The sequence below is a fragment of the Phodopus roborovskii genome, unplaced genomic scaffold (assembly GCF_943737965.1).
Source record: "Phodopus roborovskii unplaced genomic scaffold, PHOROB, whole genome shotgun sequence".
Lineage (NCBI taxonomy): Eukaryota > Metazoa > Chordata > Mammalia > Rodentia > Cricetidae > Phodopus > Phodopus roborovskii.
The window spans coordinates 155,120-177,470 of record NW_026126722.1 but is presented as its reverse complement, the minus strand read 5'-3'; the positions used below and the strand labels follow the sequence as shown (position 1 = coordinate 177,470).

Sequence of the window (22,351 nt, the reverse complement as noted above, 5' to 3'; positions counted from 1 at the left end):
GAGATGACCCTGTTATCAGGGTTTGTGGTGAGTCAGCTCTGAGGGATTAAGAGCAGGAGAGCTATCCCTCCCTCCTTAGGAGAGAGAGCACTGCTCCCTTCCTGGGAAAAACAGTAGAGATGGCCCTAGTGGTAAGAGTGAGGAGGAGCTGGATCTGAGGGCCTGAGAGCAGGAGAACTTGCCCTGCTCCTTGCTGTGGGCTGCATTGGGTGAGATAGCATAAGCAGTGCTGGAGAGCTCACCCAGGTAGTGACGATGAGGGAAAGCTCATGAGCTGAGCAACACAACTACCATTAGGACCAGAACCAGGGCTATGAGTTAGCTCACCCCAACATCTACCAAATCTATGAAATTTGGAGCATGTGAAGGGGACAGTCCTACAGATCCATGACAGCAGGATCTCCATGACACAGACAACAAGAGAAAACTCAAGAGGAGTCCCCGATAGCACATTATGGGAGCTGTTATAGACACCAAAGGCCTCAAGACAGATCATCTAGTTGTGACAATGAACACTTGGAAGGGAAGATGAATAAAGGGCAAACTGTGTGCCTCAACAGGCCATGCTACAGATTCCACAAGATTTCTTCTTTCTTTTGTGTTTCCTTTTTTATGTTTGCCTGTTTTTGTTGTTATCGTGTTTTGTTTCTTTGTTTTGTTTGGTTATTGTTTTCTCTTTTAAATTTGGTTATCCTATGAGGAGGAGTTTGCAAGTGCAGAGGGCATTTTAGAAGCTACAGGGAGATAAATGGGAGCTCAACCGGTGACACCATTTAAAGAAAGGATCTCTTTAGATAGATAGAGGAGGAATTAATTTAGATAGACTCAGAGAATCAAGTTGATGCTTTATTTAGAATGAGTTGATAACTACAGGAATTTTTGTGCAAGAGTAAAGTTTCTTCAAGAACCTTCTCAAAGATTCTGCATATTTATGAGTCCTTACTTCAGGCCTATTGACTGGCCACTATGCAAGCACCCTTGGTCTTCACCAGACTCTGTAGTTTCAGTGACCTTATTTCAGAGAGATAGAAGATCACACCAATGAGTGACATGATGGCTATCAGAACCCCAACTGGGAACACACGAGTATAGTGCTTTTGTATCAAGTCTTCTTTTTTGACTGGAAAGTCAGGTGGAAAGTCAAGAGTGGTTTGGCCATAATGATCTACAAAGTGGTTCCAGCTCACAGAAACTAATGTGAAGAGGCTGCTAACACACAGAGTGAAGGCAGAGATCTTGTAGCAATATATCTGCCATTCCACAAATGGGTGTCTCATGCAGCTGATCTTAATAGCGATTGCACAAAAAATCAGGACTACGAGCTTCATCAAAATGGCCCACATTATCAGGGTTTGCGCACACTGAAATTCAGGTGAAATGGTCCAGGTGGAATTGATAGGGGTACGCAGCAGTATCTTAACTATAGTGCCTGAGACATTAAACTCTTGAAGGTAATACGCTTCCCACAGGCCAAAAAACACAAAGACATCTTCCTCGAATTCCCACAGGCGCCAGTATTGGCAGCTTGCGATGAGTATTGCAAACACCAGTTCTGATATGCTGCTAAGGAGTTCGCTCAGCTTGTAGATGAACTCCAGTTTGATGGTAAATCTGAAGATGAGATTAAATAAAGCTATTGTCAAATCAGGAACACAAGGGAAAATGGAAAATCAAAAGAAGTGCTGTTTTACAGAGTAATAAGCTCTCATACCTTCTCCTTGCCATGACAGAGTTGTGTTTAAGAAGTCTATCTATATATTAGGGTTTACCATACTACAGACAAGTATAGAAGAAGCCCTGAACTCCATGAATAAAGCAGAAGTGCTCTCTATAAGAGGTTTTGGTTACCAATTTCACTGTATTTTCCAAAATGTGAAATGTATTTGTTAACCAAGAATGTTTTTTATTGGCATATTACTATTTTTTGAGTAATTAATAAAAACTAAAAATGAGTAAGACCTCTGACATTTTCCATTCAAACATCTGGTGGACTTTGCTTCTAATCCAAAATTTATAACTTCTTTCAACCAAGAATGAAGATTTAACCTAATTTAAAAAAAAAACTGTTTTCATGTTGTTCATCTTTCATGTTTTAAGATGGACATGATAAGGTTTCAAAGGTGCCTTGACAGTTAAGAAAACTAGCTGCTCTTTCAGAGGTCCTGGGTTCAATTCCCAACACACTTATGGCAGTGCACACCTATCTAAAACTTTTGTCCCATGAGATCCAATGCCCTCTTCTGGTGTGTACATCTAGACAAAGCTCCATAGAATATCAATCAATAATATATTTTAAAAGGTCTTTTGAGATACATGGTGCCAGCACAAGCCTGTAATCCCAGTATTTAGGTCTCAGAGCCAGACACATCTATGTGAACTTGAATATAGACTGGTCCACATTGAATTCCAGGATTGCTAGAGTTACACAAAGAAACCTTGTGTCTAAAAACAAAAAATGAAAAAAAAGGAAAAAGTTCTATGTCACTTTTTGTTGTTGTTGTTTTCTTTTTCTTTCTTTCTTTCTTTCTTTTTTTTTTTTTTTTTTTTTTTGCTTTGTGATAGGCTGTTTGCTTATAATGCAGCATGTTAGTGGAAAGAAAGTGCATATTATTTGAATTAATATGTTAATAAAATTGACTTAGTTATGCATTAACACAATTTATGTTTTCTGAGCAATACTGAATCATATCCTATAAACAAATGTGCTCCCTTTTGGAACATTTGCTAATGAATATGGATTATATGTGGATTTAGTGGGTCTTGAAATATGAAGTCTTAGTTTACAGAAAAATGCAAGTTGTTGGAAGTCAAATGGGTCAGTGCATGAAGTCACCTGCCCTTCTTTCTGTCTGACAACCTGAGCTATATCCCTAGACCGACATGGTGGATGAAAAGGACCACATTACAAGATAATCTCTGACAACTATTACATACTGTGGGACATGTACATAATTATATACACAAAATGTAGCATAATTTAAAAGCACTTTTAATGAGAATTTTCAGGTTGAGATTAATTATTTCACAGTCTCTTTGTGTTTAGCCTTTCTTTGCTCTGGGGCAAGCTGAATATAGAAACTGCACCCAAACTGTCCTCTCATCAAAAGATGCCTTTAAATCATATCTGATGAGAACCACAAAAGTCATCCATTTTGTAACATTCCAAGAAAATCCATATCTATTTTCCTAAGCATCCTCACTAAACTGTAAAAAGAGCAAAGAGAACTACTAAAAAGTCATTGCAGAAAACAAAGCCTATGAGAATATGAGTATTTACATTTTTCTTTAAACCTCATCGCTAATAATCCAAACTGGATTAAGAATTCAACATTTTTCACTTAAAGATGGCTGTGTAACCCTGTAGCTACCACTACACACATCTATACCTAATCATAGGTATTATACTCCCAAGGAAATAGATCAAAAACCTTTTTACTTGTGGGGATTTGATAATAAAAATCCCAATTAAATCAACTTGTCATGAATTTTGCATCAAGCCTTCAGCCACTAGTTGAAGAAAAATAAGAATCTGTAAGACATAATAACAGTGAGGAAAAAAAAATAAAGACCCATTTAATTTCTCTCTTAACAGTTAAAATTGAAAGATAACTAAGAAAAAACTATCCAGGAAAACAATCAACAGTGTTCAGAACATAATCATACTTGAGTTCTGACTTTGATCGAATGAGTGAACTTTAAATGACATCAAGACATTTGCTTATATACTATACCTGCTAAAATCTTCTCATCCATTTAATTTCAACTCTTTATGAATTGCAATGAAATTTTGAAGTCCTTAACTGATATCATTGCAGAAAGTTCATTGTAAACAAGATAATGCAATATATTTAGTTGCAGCCAAAACTAGGAAAATGACCTTTCAAATGCAGAAAATGGATGTTTCGTTTAAATTAGAAGCAATTTTATTTTACATATCAATCCCAGTTCCCTCTCACTCCCATTTTCCATGCCCCAAACCGACCTTGGATTTTACAATTATGAATTAACTGTTTACTGTAACCATTAAGGAAAAATACTCAGAACATTAAAAAAAAAAGTAAAAATATAACCCAGGTTTGAAGTAAAAGTTTTCTTGCATCTAATTTTTGTAACTGGATGCTATTTCTTCCTGGTGCTTGGGACTAAAGCCCTGTGAATTCTTAGATTTTATTCATATTATATATGCAGTGTTCTGTCTGTATGCCAGGAGAGTGCACCAGATCTCGTTATAGATGGTTGTGACCACCATGTTTTTGCTGGGAATTGAAGTCAGGACTTCTCAAAGATCAGCTTGTGCTTTTAACCTCTGATCTGTATTTCCAGCCCCTCCCCCCACCGAGAATTCTAAGGAGGAAGAGTCTAACATTTTGCTATGCACATGCCCACCGAATCACCAATGTAAGTAGTAGTCTGCATGCACTTAGCCAAATCATGAACACTAAACCACATTTGTTGAATCTACCTTCTACTGTGTTTTTAGAAATCGATTAATTTTCAAATTCTTTAAATTCCACTACTAAAAATTCCTTTATCAGAAGCATTGGTGAGCAATAACAAAAGTTCGCAGGTATTGAAGAGAGACTTATTCCAGAAAAGAACTGCAAAAACAGTTGCTTCCTCTGAACATATTTACAGATTTTGAATCTTCAGAAGATTTATCTTTACCTAAACAGTTAAACTTAGGAGGAAACAGCATTGGATTATAAAAAATTTCCATCAAAGCTTGGAACCTTAGAGGAGACAATATTTTTTGAATTATGAGAATTCTTGAAAGAGTGGAAGTTCTTTCAAACTTTGACAATCTTTTGATCTGAACTTAATCAAGACAGGATGAAAAACTTTGAGTGTATGAATATTGTGTATGGAAAATAATATTTTGTAGTAATATGATGTCTTTTAAAAGCATATGGCTATGGGTATTTCTAACTTTATTTTTATTTCATGTGCATTTGTGTTTTGCCTGCATGTATGTATGAGAGTGTTGTATCTTCTGAGTTACTAACAATTGTGAGCTACCATGTGGTTGCTGTGAACTGAACCCAGGTCCTACAGAAGAACTGTCAGTGCTTGCAACCACTGAGCCATCTCTCCAGCCCACTGTTGCTAGCTAAGAATTTTAATGCTTAGAATTAATAGTACCAAAATAGTTTACATATCATACACAAGGTGATGCTTATTTCAGCATAAGTTGCAGTGCACAAGAATGATAAATATCTTATATGAGAGTAATAAGCGAAGGAATGCCCACAATGATTTCATTTCTAAATTTTGGAATGAACATTGTAAATAAAATGAACTCACCTATATTGTCTATTGAAAGAATCAAACACAATGGCAAATGTTTCACATGGTATACCCAGTGATATGATGTCAAAATTATAATATTATATGTGTGTGTGTGTGTGTGTATGTTTGTGTTTATGCTTGAGCATGTATATGTATTGAAGATGTGTGAAAACCCGAGTTCTTTCTTCTGTGCCACAAAATTAAATCTAAATCGAAAACAAGAGGATAGATATTTCTATCATTTCTCATGACTTACTCAATTTTCCACTACAGAAAATGTGCTTCACATGATTGAAATACATAAAGGATCCTGCCATATAAAAATATATTTTTTGCTCCTAATTAAAAGTATGTATATACTGAATTACCAAACTTATTTAGATAATTTCTATTTCATGTCTTTGGATAGAGATGTATATACGTGAACATCTATTCCCTGAGGGGTACCATTGGGTCCGTGAGCTGAAAAACGAAAGGCTAAGGCATGTAAACAATTGCATTGGCACTGATAATGCTACTCCTTTCCAGGAAAGCTTCCCTAACAACTATCATTTCTCCAGAGCTTCCGTGGAATGTTCGTCCTAACTGGGAGAAGGAAGTAGCTGTTCTACTAGGAAAGTTAAATCTGCAAGGTGAGTTTACAAGTGATGGTGGCTTGTAACACCCTACTCACATCCTCTTCCTTCTCAAGGAAGGAACTACAGAGTCAGGAGAGAATGCTGTTGTGACAGACAAATGAGCCAGCCTGGCAGGATCTGGTTCTGCCCTTGTCTGAATCCCATTGGGGATACACATGTGTTTCAGAGAGATCCAATTAAAAACCCTCCCTATAACTCAGTTTTGGTTTTTACCTTCTAATATGTGTGGTGAAGAGATCCATTTGACAGATGCCAAGACCATAACTATCTTCTAAATGACAGGAAGCATTGACCGGACAGGGAGTCACATCAGAGGTGAATCACCTTCAGCAAAAGAAGTTCTGTTAGACAGATACTTCAACATAAAACAGTGTCTCAATGACCATCCCTGGTTCACACACCTATACTTTCCTCTCTTCCACTTTGTTTCATCGGAACCTCACGTATACACTTCAGGGATAGGAACCCACCTGGTGTTCCTGTACCTCCAATCATATCCACACAATCACTATCCCATTTTAAGGACAAGAAATCAGCACAGAGAATCTAATTCCCATGCTCAACTTCAGGAAACTACACAGGTATAACAGTCAGTGCAGGCTCCACAGCCCTCACATACATACAGCACTTATGATGCCATGAAGATAGTATACTCAGATTGAAAATATTTCAAGAAATGGCCTAGTCAAATGTCAGGGGGCCCACTGGCTCTTAAAATTGAATGTGAACAACAAAAGTACACAAGGGAGATATAAAATACTTGCCTCTTTGTGTCTTGTATGGCGTCCAAATGCTAGTGGTTGACAACTGTAACATAAATGACTCTAGAAGTTCTCATGTTTCCTTGGCTACCAGAGGTCAATGACACATTATGAGCAATGTGCAACTGTCAGAACCCAGAGTCTTAAAGGACCTCAGTAGTTAATGACCCTGTCATGTGTGAAAAGCAGGTATCAGTTACAAATAGCTTCTTGGTTAGTGATGATTCGTTGTGTCTCCTACACTATTACAGTACTGGGATATAGTCTGGTTTTTAAGTGGTATGTTCTTGCGTGTGCTTTCAAATTCTCTCTGAGTTCTTATGTGGTATCAGTACTGTTGTGTCTCAAAGACACTGTTTTCTAAAAGTCAACAACTACTTCTACTCCTACGATCTTTCCCACCCCTCTACTGTACAGATCCCTAATCCTGGAGGGGAAGGATTTGATGAACATGTCCTATAAAGGACTGAGTACTTCAATGTCTCTCACAAATGCACCTTGCCCAATTGTGGTTCTACTGCAGGAAGAAGCTTCTATGGTATGTGTGTTCTGAGGCACTAATCTATGGGGATAACAGTATTACTTTAGGAGTCATATTATTTGAATATTCCTTTTACATAATAACCGTAGGTGGTTTTCCATGACCTATCTAGCCTCGGGTTCCTTTATACTTTAGCAATGTTTTCTATGGGTTCCATCTCATGGACTGGACCCTAAATCCAATCGATATGTGGTTTTTTACTGATGTGAGATGGCATTCCATAAATATGTCCCATATTGATTAATGAATAAAACCCTGTTGGCCAATAGGAAAGCAAGATAGGTGGTACTAGGAGACAAGGAGGATTCTAGGAGATGTAGTAGGAGTAGTCAAGATGTAGGAGGTGAGATAAGAGGTCCAGAAATACTTGGTTGATTAATTGGATTAATGTTTAAGACAGCTAGCCTATAATATTGATAACCTGACATACATTTCATAATTAATACACCGTTTCTGTGTTTTATTTGGGGCAGATGTGGCTGGGGGAGCATTCTGGTGGGAAACTATTTTTAGAGATTACTATCATAGATTTTCTACAGTATTACACCAGGTTAGGTTCCAGGCAGGCCACAGTTGTAGTTCTCAGGATTTGCAGTGTTTGACATTGACACGCCCCTCCTCTGGTATCAATCATGTAATTTAACTTCCAGTAGTATCATGAATACTACTCAGTAGGGTAGATAGTGTATTTAGGTATCAGTTCGATTTTTGAATATTCAATATGAGTAATGGTACCCTTAGCAATAAGACCATAACATTAAATTGCGAAGAGTCACAAATAGCATTGAAATTGCCTATAATTTTTTGAGTGTGTGTGAAGGTGGGTGGTGAATAGAATCTTCTGGCCAATGACTCAAAATAATGTAACCAATTTTTGCCACTGGGAGTTTTCTTGGTGGCATAAGATGCCTAGTTTTTATACTGTCTCCTGCATTGTTTTGGAACTCCACTTTAATTCCTTTCATAAATGTTTATTTTTCAGAATCTTCTACATTATTGTTTTTCCATAAAGTTTTCCAGAAGGCCTTTAGTGCTGTTTGTACCTTATGATATTACTGTGTTACCCTCTTCTTTCATGCCCCTCCTATCATAAGTTCCTCTTTATCACTACACAACACGATACTGTATTTCCTGTTTTTGGGTGGTCTTCTCTTTCCCTATGTTCCCTTACTAGCTAACATCTGTGGTTATTGGATTTAAGCTCACATATAAAAGTTTAAAATCTATCACCCACATCCAAGAGAAACATGTAACATTTGCCTCTAGAGGCCAGTCTGACATTACCCAAGATGATAGCTATATACCAAGTTGTCACTAAAAATTATGAGAGTCATTAGAAAGAACAGTTTCTTTTAAACATGGAATTCCACAGTACAAGTCAGATGTTGTATGAATGCAGTAGTGTCTTCCTTTCCTTGTAATGTTTTGGCCCACCTAGACTTCCATTAGTATCTGAGACACTGAAGCAGATTCTATATTGAAAATCTGTTTGCAGTTCTGGAGGGTAAAATTCTGTGTACCTAACCAGGAAAACCAAAAGAAGCAGGGTTATAGTCGCAAGTATATGTGATAATATGGAGAGAGTTCATGTAGGATGTATTCCATGAGAACTCATTAAGGAATTCTTGTGTTGAGGTAAATAATCAAAGCCAAACCTGAGAATACAAAGAAGGAACACGCAGAAATGACTGGGTGTGGATTGGTGTTCTTCAGGAACTGTGTGACAAGAGCTAAGTCTGGGGGTGGGATGATGAATAAAGGCTTGGTACTGAAATATTTAATGAACAATAATGATAGGCAATTTAAGCTTCCAGAGCTAGGGGCTAAGTTTTTTTTTCCCCCTATGGCGCAGTCATACACACTGCCATTATTGGTTTGAAGAGAAAACTGAACCTAAAGAAAGTTCTAGAGACCTAAAAGACTCCGCTCACTAACAATTTGAGCAACCATTGAAAGGCTACCATAAATGCCCTTCCTGGAGAGTGAGATCAATAACTAACTTCTCCATGGAGCCCTCAACTAATGCCTGTTGGAAACAGAAGCAAACACCCATACATAAACATTGAGTCGAACTAGAACTCAGATGCAGATGGAGAGGACAAGACCAGGCAGCAGAAACACATAGAGAAAGCTTACCTGAACAAGTAGGAGCTAACAGGCCACCTGACTGATAGCTGGGAAGCCAGCATGGGACTGACTCAGGCCCCCCTGAATATGGGTCTCAGCCAGAGGGACTGAGCAGCCTAAGGGACTTCAGATAGTGGAGCCATGATGTATCCCTGGAGCACAAAAGGACTTTGCAAACACATCCCCCATGGAGGGATAACTGCCTTAATCTAGAGACAGGAGAGAAGCCCTAGTACCTACTTCAAATGACCTGTCAGATATACATGACCCCAACTGGATGACATTCCCCTACATATGGAATTGGGGTGGGGGTATCGGAGGGTGGTTAGAGTGCATGTGAGAGGGCAGAGAGGGTAAAAGGAAGGGAGGGAGTGAGGGAGGTTGGGAGGGGTGGAGGGAGGGAGGGAGGGAGAGGGAACTGGGATTGACATGTAAAATAATAAATTAAATTAAAAAAAATGCTTTGACTCCAAAATTTAAGTTCAAGGACAAGTTACTGGGGAAAAGGATTTCTATTTTTGTTTCCACAGAAAATTAAAAGATGTGGATTCCTTCCAGACTAATGTGGTTTGATCAAGCCAGACAGCCTGAAACAGAGTACCAGGTGATGCTACATTCAAAACAGCTGGACAAAGCAGCCTGACAGACTACAGCCAGGAATTCTGAATCCTCTTCGAATCCCCAATGACAGTGCCCCTTACCAGCAGGAAGTAGTTTGGAAAGAACAACTCTCAAATTCCCAAATATTGTCTATAAATGTTTGTTTTCATTTAAATGAACTTGGTTATATAAAATAAAAAAAATGGAAGATAAAAAGGAAGAAATGGAGGAAATGCCAACCCCCCCCCAAAAAAAGAAAGTGGGAAGTCAACATATCTCTTATGGAAAGCAAAGAAAGTCAAGAATAAAAGTAATCAAATAGTTGAAGGAAAATTTTCTGACGGTTCAAGACTTCAAAACTGAAATACAGGCAATATAGAAAAGACAAATTGGATCCTGAGGCTTCTTTCCCCTCATCCTTGTCCTGGTAATCCCCTTGCTTGGGGTGTTTGGCCAGCTGGAATCCAACACCCCCATCCTCTCCTTGGAACTTCCTGGGACAGCTCTGCATATACTGGACATGCTCCCCCTCCAAATGGGACCATTGAGAGCTTGCCTTCCCCTGACCCTTGGGTCCTTTTGACCCTGCTTGAATTATGTCTGGGACCAGCCCAGGTCAAATCCCACCTCTATTATTTTCTCTGTTTTTTTTTTTTTTTTTCTATTTTGTATCTTAATTTTAAAATATTCATTTCTCTCAATTTATTTATTTTTCTTATTTTACATATCAATCCCAGTTTCCTCTACCTCCCTTCCTCTCTTCATTCCTCCATCCTTCCCTTTCTCTCTCCCTTCTCCCTCTGTCCTTCCCAATCTCTTCAATCACCTTCCCATTCCATTGTCCCCACTCCACATGTAGGGTGATGACTTTCAGGATGGAGCAACAGAATATGTCAAGTCATTGGGAGAAAGGACTAGGCCCTCCCTACTGTCTCTAGGTTAAGGGGGTATCTCTCCATGGGGAATGTGCTCCCAAAGTCCTTTTGTGCACTAGGATAGATCCTGATTCCTCTGCATGGGCCCATAGACTACCCAGACATTCTAACTGAGACCCATGTCCGGGGTTTCTAAGTCTGTCTGGTGCTGGTTACCCACTTATCAGTCATCATGAACTCAGCCTTACTCAAGTCAGCTGTCTCTGTGGGTTTCTGTAGCCTGGTCTTCACCCATTTTTCTTATTTCTCATACCTCTCTGCATCTGGATTCCAGTTGGGCACAGGGTTTAGCTGTGGGTGTCTCCTTCTGTTTCCATCAGCTACTAGATGAGGGCTCTATGATGGTGGATAAGGTAGTCATCAATCTCAACAATATGGAAGGGCATTTATGCTAGCCTTTCCATGATTGCTCAGATTGTTAGTTGGGTTCATCCATGTAAGTCTCTGGACATTCCTCTAGAGTCAGCTTTCTCTTCAAACCTATAATGGCTCTCTCAATTTTATCTCCCTCTCTTTTTCCTCTCCTCTATTCCTCCCATGACTCAATCTTCCTAGTCCCACCAGCTTTCCTCTCCTCCCTTTCTCTTTCTCCAAGCTCCCTCTCCAGTCATTGCCCACCCACTCCCAAAATGCTGAGGAGATCTTGTTCCTTTCCCCTTCTATGAGGGATCTTGTATGAATATCCCAGGTTCTTCCTTGAATTGCAGTTTCTCTGGCATATGAATCATAGTCTTGAGATCCTTTGCTCTATGTCTAAAAACCATATATGAGTGAGCACATACCATGATCTGCTTTCTGTGACTGGGTTACCTCATTCTGAATGGTTTCTTTCAATTCCATCCATTTGCCTGCAAATTTCAAGGTCCCATTGTTTTTGTTTTTTGTTTTTTGCTTTTTTCCTGCTGAGTAGTATTCCGTGGTGTACATGTGCCACATCTTCTTTATTCATTCTTCAGTTGAGGGGCATCTAGGTTGCTTCCATGTTCCTGCTGTTACAAATGATGCTGCTATGAACACAGTTGAACAGATATCCTTGTTGCATGAATGTAGATTGCTTGGGTATATGTCTAAGAGCACAATTGCCAGGTCCTGTGGTAGACTCATTCCCATTTTCCTGAGGAGCTGCCATACAGATCTCCAAAATGGCTGTAAAATTTTGCACTCCAACCAGCACTCCAACATAAGTTGTTTCTCATTTTAGCCATTCTGGCAGGAGTAAGATGGTATCTCAGAGTTGTTTTGATTTGCATTTCCCTGATAGCTAAGGATGTTGAGCAAATTTTTAAGTGTCTTTCAGCTATTTTGATCTCCTCTATTGAGATTTCTCTCTTCAGTTCTGTACCTTATTTTTCACTAGGATAGTTCGGTGTTTTGTGACTAGTTTCTTGAGTTCTTTGTATATTTTTGAGACCATCATCTGTCAGATGTAGGGTTGAAGAAGTTCTTTTCCCAGTCTGCTGATGGGAATGTCATTCTGTATTTGTTTATCATACTGGTTAAAGAATAAAGCACTGTTGGCCAATAGGAAATGAGATAGGAGGGACTAGGAGACAAGGAGGAAGAAGGAAGTAGAAGGGGGACAAGATGGAGAGTCTAGAGAGAATAGAACCACCAGCTGCCTCTCGCTGGTAAGACCACGTGGAAATACATAGAAATGGGTTAATAACTAACACAGAGCTTGCCAATAAGAAACTAGTAACTGGCCAACAGAATTATATCATATACAGAGTCTCTGTGTGTTATTTGGGGCTGGCGAGGCAGAGGGATAAGACCAGGTGGCCAGCAAGAAAAACCTTACACCTTACAGATGGCGCCCACATGGCTAGTAAGAACTTCCCCTTAAAATTTAACAAAAGCTTAAAAAAGGGTTTTAGAAAAAAAAAAAAAAAAAAAAAAAAAACAGAGACAAGCAAGGTTTCTTGGTAGCAGCATTTTTCTCCATTGGACTCTGCTTTGTGAGAGACAAGCAGATATTCACGTGGCTCCTTTAAGGGAGGATTCCTGATTCAGCACAAGAGGCAAAAAGCTGCAAGGCTTTTAAATAACATTGCTAACAATTTATTGGTGTGTATGAGAGATGGCAATGGCAGTGACCACATCTCCAAGCTGCTGGATGGCAGCGTTGACCAGGACAGTGACCACAGCTTTCATTGCTGGCGGTAAAGGTACCCACCGCCATCTTTGGTAATTCACAACTATGACTTTCATTTTAACAATGTTGTTGTTTAACAGATAAAGACTCATGGCCAGAAAAAGATAAAGATTTACAGTAAAGACAGATTCATATGAAGAAAAACCTCTAAACGTTTACAGTATGTTTTAAAAAATATATAGGCTTGGAAAAAAAAAAACATGGTTTTAAAAAGACAGAGAACACCTGGGTGTGGCAGCACACGCCTTTAATCCCAGCAGACTACAGCCAGGATTTCTGCATGTTCTTAGGATCCCCATGACACCGCCCCCTATCAGCAGGAAGTAGTTTGGAAAGAACAACGCCCAAATTCCCAAATATTGTTTATAAATGTTTGTTTTCATTTAAATGGACTTGGTTATAAATGGTTAATGATCACAACCAATATCCTTTTAAAGACAAAAAGGGGATTATGGTATAGATATGAATACTTTGTTTTGGAATTGATTTTCATTTATTGATACAATTTAAGGTCAAGTTTGTGATAGCTATATTTCTCTTCTTGTTTATGTCTTGTGTTTATATAGCTCATTTAAAAATGTAATATATAATTTAGTACAGATTTTAGATAGTTACCTATAATAGTCAAAATTTATAGCTAGGTGAGTTAGGTTTTCTAGGTATGCAGAGATGTATTTGAAATAGATAGGCATTCTTCAAACCTTTCAAAGACCTACAGAATATGGCATTTAAAATGGTTTAGGGTTTTTCTTGATAATGAGACATAACTACTCCTGGCAACACCACCTGCATCAGAAAGAAAGATGGACATTGAAGAAACTCGTTATAGAGTTTGCTTCCAATATGGAAAGACTAGCCATTTGGACAAGATACTGCTCTTGTCTGGACTGTTTGACTTTATGCTGTATAAACTTGACATGCAGGACCCACAGAAAAGTGACTGCTGATTCAAGATGGACATTGCTACAGAGTTCCTGCTTCATGGAAGAGTCTGCCAGACAGTCTGCAGGACACAGAGAAAAAATGACTGACAAACTGCCAATACAAGAAGACAGTTTAAAGTTTCCTGCTTTGCTGAAGAGTCTGCCAGACACACTATGGCCTATGGGCTGAAGATGGAAGATTACAAAAGAACTTCGGGTGACCAGGCAGTGAGTTGTCTCTGTCATTTCTAGAGTTTATATACTATCCTTCTGTGGTCTTTGAAGGAGTTGAAGACAGATAGTTATGGTTATAGTTTTCCGTAGTTAAGCTTAAAGGTAAGTTACATATAAGGCTTTAGACTCACAAATATAGGATAGATGATAGAATAGTTTTTTAAATCTTGCTAAATGTTAATGGACTAAATAGTGTTAACTGTGGTTCTTATTTGATAACTGTTATGTGATATATTTTGCTATATTAAGGTTAAAACCCTTCTTTTTATTTTAGACAGGAAAGAGGAGATGATGGGAGATGTCATTCTGTATATGTTTCTCATACTGGTTAATAATAAAGCACTGTTGGCCAATAGGAAATGAGATAGGAGGGACTAGGAGACAAGAAGGAAGAAGGAAGTAGAAGGGGGACAAGATGGAGAGTCTAGAGAGAATAGAACCACCAGCTGCCTCTCGCTGGTAAGACCACGTGGAAATACATAGAAATGGGTTAATAATTAACACAGAGCTAGCCGATAAGAAACTAGTAACTGGCCAACAGAATTATATCATATACAGAGTCTCTGTGTGTTATTTGGGGCTGGCGAGGCTGCAGGACAAGACTCGGCAGCGGACGGAAAAAACCATACTTCTTACAGTCTGCGGTTTACTGTTTGATCTTCTCAACTGTGTCCTTTGCCTTACAGAAGCTTCTAAGTTTGAGGAGGCCCATTTATTAATTGTCAATCTCAGTGTCTGTGCTACTGGAGTTATGTTCAGGAACTGGTCTCCTGTACCGATTTGTTCAAGGGTACCTCCTACTTTCTCTTCTAAGAGGTTCAGTGTGGCTGGATTTATACTGATGTCTTTGATCCATTTGGACTTGAGTTTTGTGCATGAAGATAGACATGGATCTATCTGCACTCTTCTACACACCATCATCCAGTTGTACCATCACCATTTTTGAAGATGCTTTCCCCTTCCATTGTATACTTTTCTTTGTTTTTTCAAAAATCAGATGTTTGTAAGTGTGTGGCTGGATTTATGTTGAGGTCTGTGTTCAGTTCGTACTTGAGTTTTGTGCATGGAACTCTTCTACATAGCATCATGTAGTTGTGCCAGCTCAATTAGTTGAAGATGCTTTCCTCCTTCCATTGTATATTTTTAGCTACTTAGCAAAAAATCAGGTATTTGTATGTGTGTGGGATATCAGGTTTCCATTCTATTTCCATAGGTCTACCTATTTCCATGTCAATAACAAGCTTTTTCAGGCCTATAGTTCTATAATAGAGCTTGATGATGCCTCCTGAAGTTCCTCTATTGTACAGGGTTGTTTTGGCTATCCAGGGTCATTTATTTTTCCATATAGAGTTGTGAAGAATTGTGCTAGGATTTTGATGAAGATTGTATTGAATCTGCAAATATCTTATGGCAAAATTATCATTTTTACTATGATTATCCTACCTATCCAAATCATGGGAGATCTTTTCATTTTCTGGTATGTTCTTTAATTACTTTCTTTAAAGACACACAATTCTTGCTATGTATGTCTTTCACTTGTTTGGTAAGTGTCAACCAAAGATACTTTATCTTGTTTGTGCGTATTGAAAAGGGTGATGATGCTCTCATGTCTTTCTCAGCCACATTGTCATATGTATATATTCAAGCTACTGTTTTTTTTTTTTTTTTTTTTTACTTTAACTTGTATTCTGCTAGTTTCCTGAAGGTGTTTATCAGCTATAGGAGTTCCCTGGTAGAGTTTATTGGGTCGCTTATGTAAACTATCATGTCATCTTTGAATAGTGTAAGTTTGACTTCTTCCCTTCCAATTCGTATCCCCTTTATCTCCTTTTGTTGTCTTTTTGCTTTAGCTAAATTTCAAGTACAATATTGAATAGATATGGAGAGAGAGGTCAGCCTTGTCTTGTTCCTGAGTTTAGAGAAATTGTCTTAAGTTTCTTTCCATTCAGTTTGATGTTTGCAGTTGGTTCAATGTACATAGCTTTTATTATGTTTAGGTATGTTCGTGTTATCCCTGATCTCTCCAATACCTTCATCATGAAAGGATGTTGAATTTTGTTGAACACTTTTTCAGCATCTAGTGAGAATATCATGGTTTATTTTTTTCTTTTTCTGGATGTTTATATGGTAGATCACATTGATAGAGTTTCATATGAGGAACCATCACTGCAACCCAGCGAAGAAGTCTACTTGTTCATGGCAGATGATTTCTCTGATGTGTCCTTGGGTGAATATCCCACTACAACTTGATTTGCCAGTATTTTATTGAGTATTTTTTTGCACCGGTGTTCATGAAGGATATTGGTCTGTAGTTTTCTTTCTTAGCTCTGTCTTTGTGTGGTTTGGGTAGCAAGGTAATTGTGGCCTTGTAAAAAGAGTTTGGTAATGAAGCTTCTGTTTCTACTTTGTGGAAGTATTGGTATTAGCTCTTCCTTGAATTTCTTTTAAATTTCTGCACTGAAGCCATCTGGCCCTGGGTTGATTTTTGGTTGGGAGGTTTTTGATGACTGCTTCTATTTCATTAGGTGTTGTGGGTCTATTTAAGTTGTTTATTTGTTCTTGATTTAATTTTGGTAATCGATAATTATTCAGAAATTTGTCCATTTCCTTTCAATTTCAAATTTGGTCAAGTACAAGTTTTCAAACTATGACCTGAAAATTGTCTGGATTTGAAAGTGTTCATTGTTATGTTCCCCCTTTCATTTCTGATTTTGTTAATTTGCATGTTCTCTCTCTGATTTTTTGGTTAGTTTGGATAAAGGTTTGTCTATTTTGTTGAATTTCTTGAAAAAGCAACTCTTCATAGCATTGATTTTTTTTGTATTGTTTTCCTGGTTTCTACTTTATAGATTTCATCCCTCAATTTGATTGTATCCTGGCATCTACTCCTCTAGAATGAGTTTGCTTATTTTTGTTCTAAGGTTTCAGTTGTGCTGTTAATTCTCAAATGTGACTATGCTCTGTTTTTTGCTTTGTTTTCTTTTGTTTTTCCGTCTGAGCTCTTAGTGCAATTACCTTCCCTAGTAGCACTGCTTGCAAGGTTTCTGTAAGTTGAGGTATGTTGTGTCCTCATTCTCAATGAATTTTAGGAAGCCCTTAATTTCTTTCTTTGTTTGTTCTTGGACCCAGGTATGGGACACTTGTGCATTGTTCAGTTTCCATGACTTTGTATGGTTTCTGCAATATGTGTTGTTATTGAATTCGAATTTTAAAGCACAGTGGTCTGAAAAGATACAGGGGACTATTCCATTTTTTTTTTATTTGTTGAGGTTTGTCATGGTGCTTAATATGTGTTCTATTTTAGAGAAGGTTCCATGTGGAGCTGAGAAGAAGCTATATTCTTTTGTATTTGGATGGAATGTTCTATAGATGTCTGTTAAACCCAATGGGGACATAACTTCTGTTATTTCATTTCTTTCTTTGTTACATTTCTGTCTGGTGGTTCTGTCTAATGGTGAGAGAGGGGTGTTGAAGTCTCCCACTATGAGTGTGTGAGGTTTTTATGTGAGCTTTGAATTTTAGTAGCATTTCTTTTACAAACGTGGGTACCTTTGTATTGGGGGCATAGTTGTTCAGAATTGAGACTTTGTACTGATGGATTTTCCCTGTGATCAATACTAAATGACTTTCTTCATGTCTTTTGATTAATTTTGTGTTGAAATCTAACATGTTAGATATTAGAATAGCTAAACCTGCTTGCTTTTTGGGTCCATTAGATTGGAAAATCTTTTCCCAAACCTTTACCTTGAGGTAATGTCTGTCTTTGAAGGTTATGTTTCTTGTATTCAGCAGTAGGATGGATTTTGTCTTTGTATCCATTCTGTTACCCTGTGTCTTTTTAGGTGAGTAAGACCATTAATGTTGATGAAAAGTAAGGACAATTGAGTGTTAATTCTTGTATATTTTAGATTTGTTATTTGTGTGGTACTGTGAATATATTTGCCCTGCTTTGTATTTTGTGTTCCTGTGAAGTTGGATTATCTACTGTCTATATCTTTGTCAGTATAGTTAATTTCCTTGGGGTGGAGTTTTCGGTAGAGCAGGAATTATTATATAATATTGAGAAAATCTGGTTTTGTCATTGAATATCTTGGTTTCTCTGTCTATAATCATTGATAGTTTTGCTGGGTATAGTTGTCTGGGCTGGCATACATGGACTCTTAGTACCTGTAGAACATCTATCTAATTCCTTCTGGCCTTGTGTGTTTCGATGGAGAAGTCAGGTGTACTTTTGACAGTTCTGCCTTTATATGTTACCTGGACTGTTTCCTTTGCTGATCTTAATATCCTTTTTTTTTTTTAAATCATGTATGTTAGGTGTTTCAATTATTATTTGTTGAGGGGTGTTTTTATTTCGGTCCAGTCTATTTGGTGTTCAGTATGCTTCTTGTACTTTCAAGAGCATGTCCTTCTTCAGATTCGGAAAGTGTTCTTCAGTGATTTTGTTGAATACATTTTCTGAACCTTTGAACTGGGCTTCTTCGCCTACTATGCCTATTATTCTTAGGTTTGGCCTTTTCATGTTGTCCCACATTTCCAGGTTGTTTTGTGTTAAGGATATGTTGGATTTGAGATTTTGTTTGGTCCATGACTCTTTTTTCTCTAGATTGATACTGCCTGAGAGTCTCTCTTCGATCTCTTCGTGTATTCTGTTGGTTATGTTAGCAATTGCAGCTCCTGATCGCTTGTCCAGTTTTTCTATTTCCAGCATTCCCTCGGTTTTATTTTTTATTGTCTCTATTTCAGTTTTCAAGTCTTGAACTGATTCCTTCATCTGTTTCCTTCTTTTTTCTTAGTTTTCCTTACTTTCTTAAACCTATGTGTTCATTTCTTCCAATTTTTTTATTTGTTTTTCCTTCCATTTCTTTAAGGGATTTTCTCACACATCTGGTAGTGGCATGCTTGCCATTATAATTTTAGGTGTGTGAGTGTGTGTGTGCTATTTTTTTTTTGTATTGCCATCAACCCATCACATCTTCCAGTGGGCATAGGTGGAGTCTCTCTCCCACCTCTCTCTCTCTCTCTCTCTCTCCTCTACTATACTCTCCTGGTGCAAGTAGGTGGGTTACGAGTTCGATGTCTGTAGCTCTGAGTGGTTCGAGATCTCTAGGACTTCTCTTTGGCAGAGACCCTGCAATGGGGGTCAAAGATCAGGCAGTCAGGGACTGGGGGTGGTCCAGTGTGGATAGGCAGTACTCTGGCAGAGGCAGGGTCATGGTGTCAACGATCAGGCAGGCAGCGACTCAGTTTGGTCCAAAGGCAGAGGCCTGGGAATGGGGTCAAAGGTCAGGCAGTCAGGGACTCGGGGTTGTCCCAAGTGGACAGGCAGATCTATTGTGTTCAGAGAAGTTCCAGAATGTTCCCCAGAGGTGGAGGGTTGTTGCATCTGCCTTCTGGCTCAGTGCTCAACCACAGCAGTGAGGCAGTGGGCTCAGTAGGCCACAGGATGGGGGGAAGGCAGGTTCTGGGTGGGGTAGTTTGTGCATCAGTGTAATAGGACTGTTCTCTGTGGGGACAGGATGTAGTGGGGAGGGAGATTCAGGGCTAACACAGGGAGTTCCCAGGGAAGGGTGTTAGGGGAATTCAACCTGAACTGGTCCCAGACACACCACTTGCAGAGGCCCAGTGATTGGGTCCACCCATTCCCTTCTTTAACGCTATTCACATTCTAAGCTCTGCATGCAAAATATGATGTGTTTGGATAGTGCCAACTCCCTATGTCAGGCAAAAGTACAGGTGAAATGAAAATGACATAACTCAAAGGACCAACCATAGGGTGAGAGGTTTGCTGTTAAAATGAAAATATAAAACAAACAACCAAAAAAATACAAAGGAACTTGAGCATATATCAGATTGGGGACATTTAAGCCATACTTTGTGTTGAGAGCAAAGCAGTACTTTTGTGCCCTTGGTACTACTGAAGGGTCTGCTTTATTGGAGGCAGGAAGGCCGACTGTGCACCGAAAATGTCTACTGTCTTTGAAGACTTCCCCTTGGTGGGGATATTGAAATACCAAGCATTTCCAATCTACTCTGATAGGCAAGGGATCACTGTGTTGAAAAACTTGGTAGCATGTGGGCATGATTCAGCTGTGTGAAAGATCTGTTAAGAGTTTGAGGATTATATTGAATATGGTTGAGCCAATAGCAATGCCCTGAACCCATTTCTTCCCAAATGAGAATCAGATGATCCAACTGAAACAATGAAATACCCTCTCCAAACTGGGGAGATGGTGGAGGGAGCTGCTGGCTGGAATGTTGAGTCTGTATTTCAAAGGAGAGCTTCTGAAACTTTTTGTCTTCTCTGGGTGTAACCGGAAAACAGTGTTTTGCTAAGAGGCATCCTAACCCCTGGGGAGAGTGACTGCTGCCAGTATTATGTTGAACAGCTGTATTTTCACTTTGGTCCTGTCCCCTTAGTCCCATTTCCAGAATCATGTGTGGCATGAGACTTTAGTAGAGGAAGAAGAAGAGAAAGTACCAGTTAAGGTACCTAAGGAGAAAGATGAGGTAATCATCCATGCAACGTAATATAGGTAGTCATTCTAGTCAATATCACTCTGGTACAAATTGTTGCTGCATTCTATTGCTTTGAAAGGAGTGTAATGCCAAATTCCGTGCTCATGTCATACTGAAAGTCTAGGCCTGATAAAACTTCCCACTACACCAATGAAGACAAGAGACATGGTAAAAAGTAATTTCAGTACATGTATTGGGAACAGGAAGAGATAAAATAGTCTGGGGATTCCAAATCCATCTTGTGAGGAGAAACCAAATGTTCAGTTTTAAAAGTGGAATAATTCAGGAAAGGGAGCAGGGAGTTTGTATCTTTAAGGAATACCTTTGAAGGTGAGGTCCTGCCCATATTACCTCATATATCTGGTGCTCTTTACCATAGCAGAGCATTTGGATCCCTTGTGTGAATGTTTTTACTCCAGTACTCAGAATTCGCAGGCAAAAGTATTGCTCTGCATTCAGTGAAATCTCACAGTCAAGGTCTGTTGTTTTTGGAATACAAGGTCACTTTCTGTTTATGACAATGCCTGGAGACAGGAACTAATCTTTAAGAGGCCTGTAGTAGTTGTAAATAGATGAGAGTAAGATACCTACATAATACTTGTTATTTTCTACTTTATACTATTTTTTATTTTAAATTTCATTTTACATTCTAACCACAGTTCTCCTTCCCACACCTCCTGCTGTCCCCCTCACCTCCTCATACTACCACTTGCCTAACCCCAAGCCCACCCCCATTCCCCTATTTCTCACAGGTAAGGTTTCCCATGAAGAGTCAACATAGTCTGGCATAGTAGGTTGAGGAAGAGCCTGGACACCCTCCCATGCATTAAGGCTTAGCATGGCTTCCACCATAGGGAGTGGGATCCAACAAGCTGGCTCATGTTCCAAGTTTGTATAGTGGTCCTATTGCCAAGGGCCCCTCAGCTAGACCAACCTTCACAGCTGTCTCCCACATACAGAGGGCCTAGTTCAGTCCCCTATAGTCTCCACAATTGTAGGTCTATTGTTCATGAGTTTCCGGAAGCTTGGTTGAGCTGTCTCTGTACACTTTTCCATCATGGTCTTGACCTGTCTTGCTCATATATTCCCTCTTCCACCTCTCAACTGGCTTCACAGAGCTCAGCCTGATTCTTGGTTGTGAACCTCTGTGTCTGGTTCCATCAAATACTGGATGAAGACCTTTATAATGATAACTGGGGTATTCACCAATCTGATTACAGGGGTAGGCCGGTTCATTGTAGCCTCTCCACTATTACTAAGACTTAGCTAGAGTCCTCCCTCTGTGTTCTTAGGAGTTACCCTAGCACAAATTTTATTCCTAACTTCTTAGTTGCTCTCTCTATTAAAATATCTGTCTCATTGGTCTTCTACTTCATCCCTTTCCCCTTCCCCATTCCATTCCCTCATGTTCCCATTCCTCCTCTTCTACCCCTTACCTCACCCCTGCACACAGTTTACCCCATAGATGTCATATAATTTCCATTCCCAGGGTAATCCATGTGTTTCTCTTAGGGTCTTCCTTGTTCCTAATTTCTCTGTACTGCGGATTATAGTCTGGTTATTCTTTATTTTATAACTACTATCCACTTATTAGTGAGTACATACACCTAGTTTGTCTTTCTGAGACTGGGTTAC

At 38.9% G+C, this 22,351-nt stretch overlaps 1 protein-coding gene across 1 annotated transcript; it reads right to left on the bottom strand.

Moving 5' to 3' along the window:
* Positions 1-950: 950 nt before the first annotated feature.
* LOC127214505 (uncharacterized) lies at positions 951-6,166 on the bottom strand. Its single transcript, XM_051174902.1, has 2 exons — positions 6,138-6,166; positions 951-1,611 (listed from the first exon to the last, which is right to left on the bottom strand). The coding sequence occupies exons 1-2, from the start codon at positions 6,164-6,166 to the stop codon at positions 951-953; spliced, it is 690 nt and encodes a 229-aa protein (XP_051030859.1).
* Positions 6,167-22,351: the final 16,185 nt, after the last annotated feature.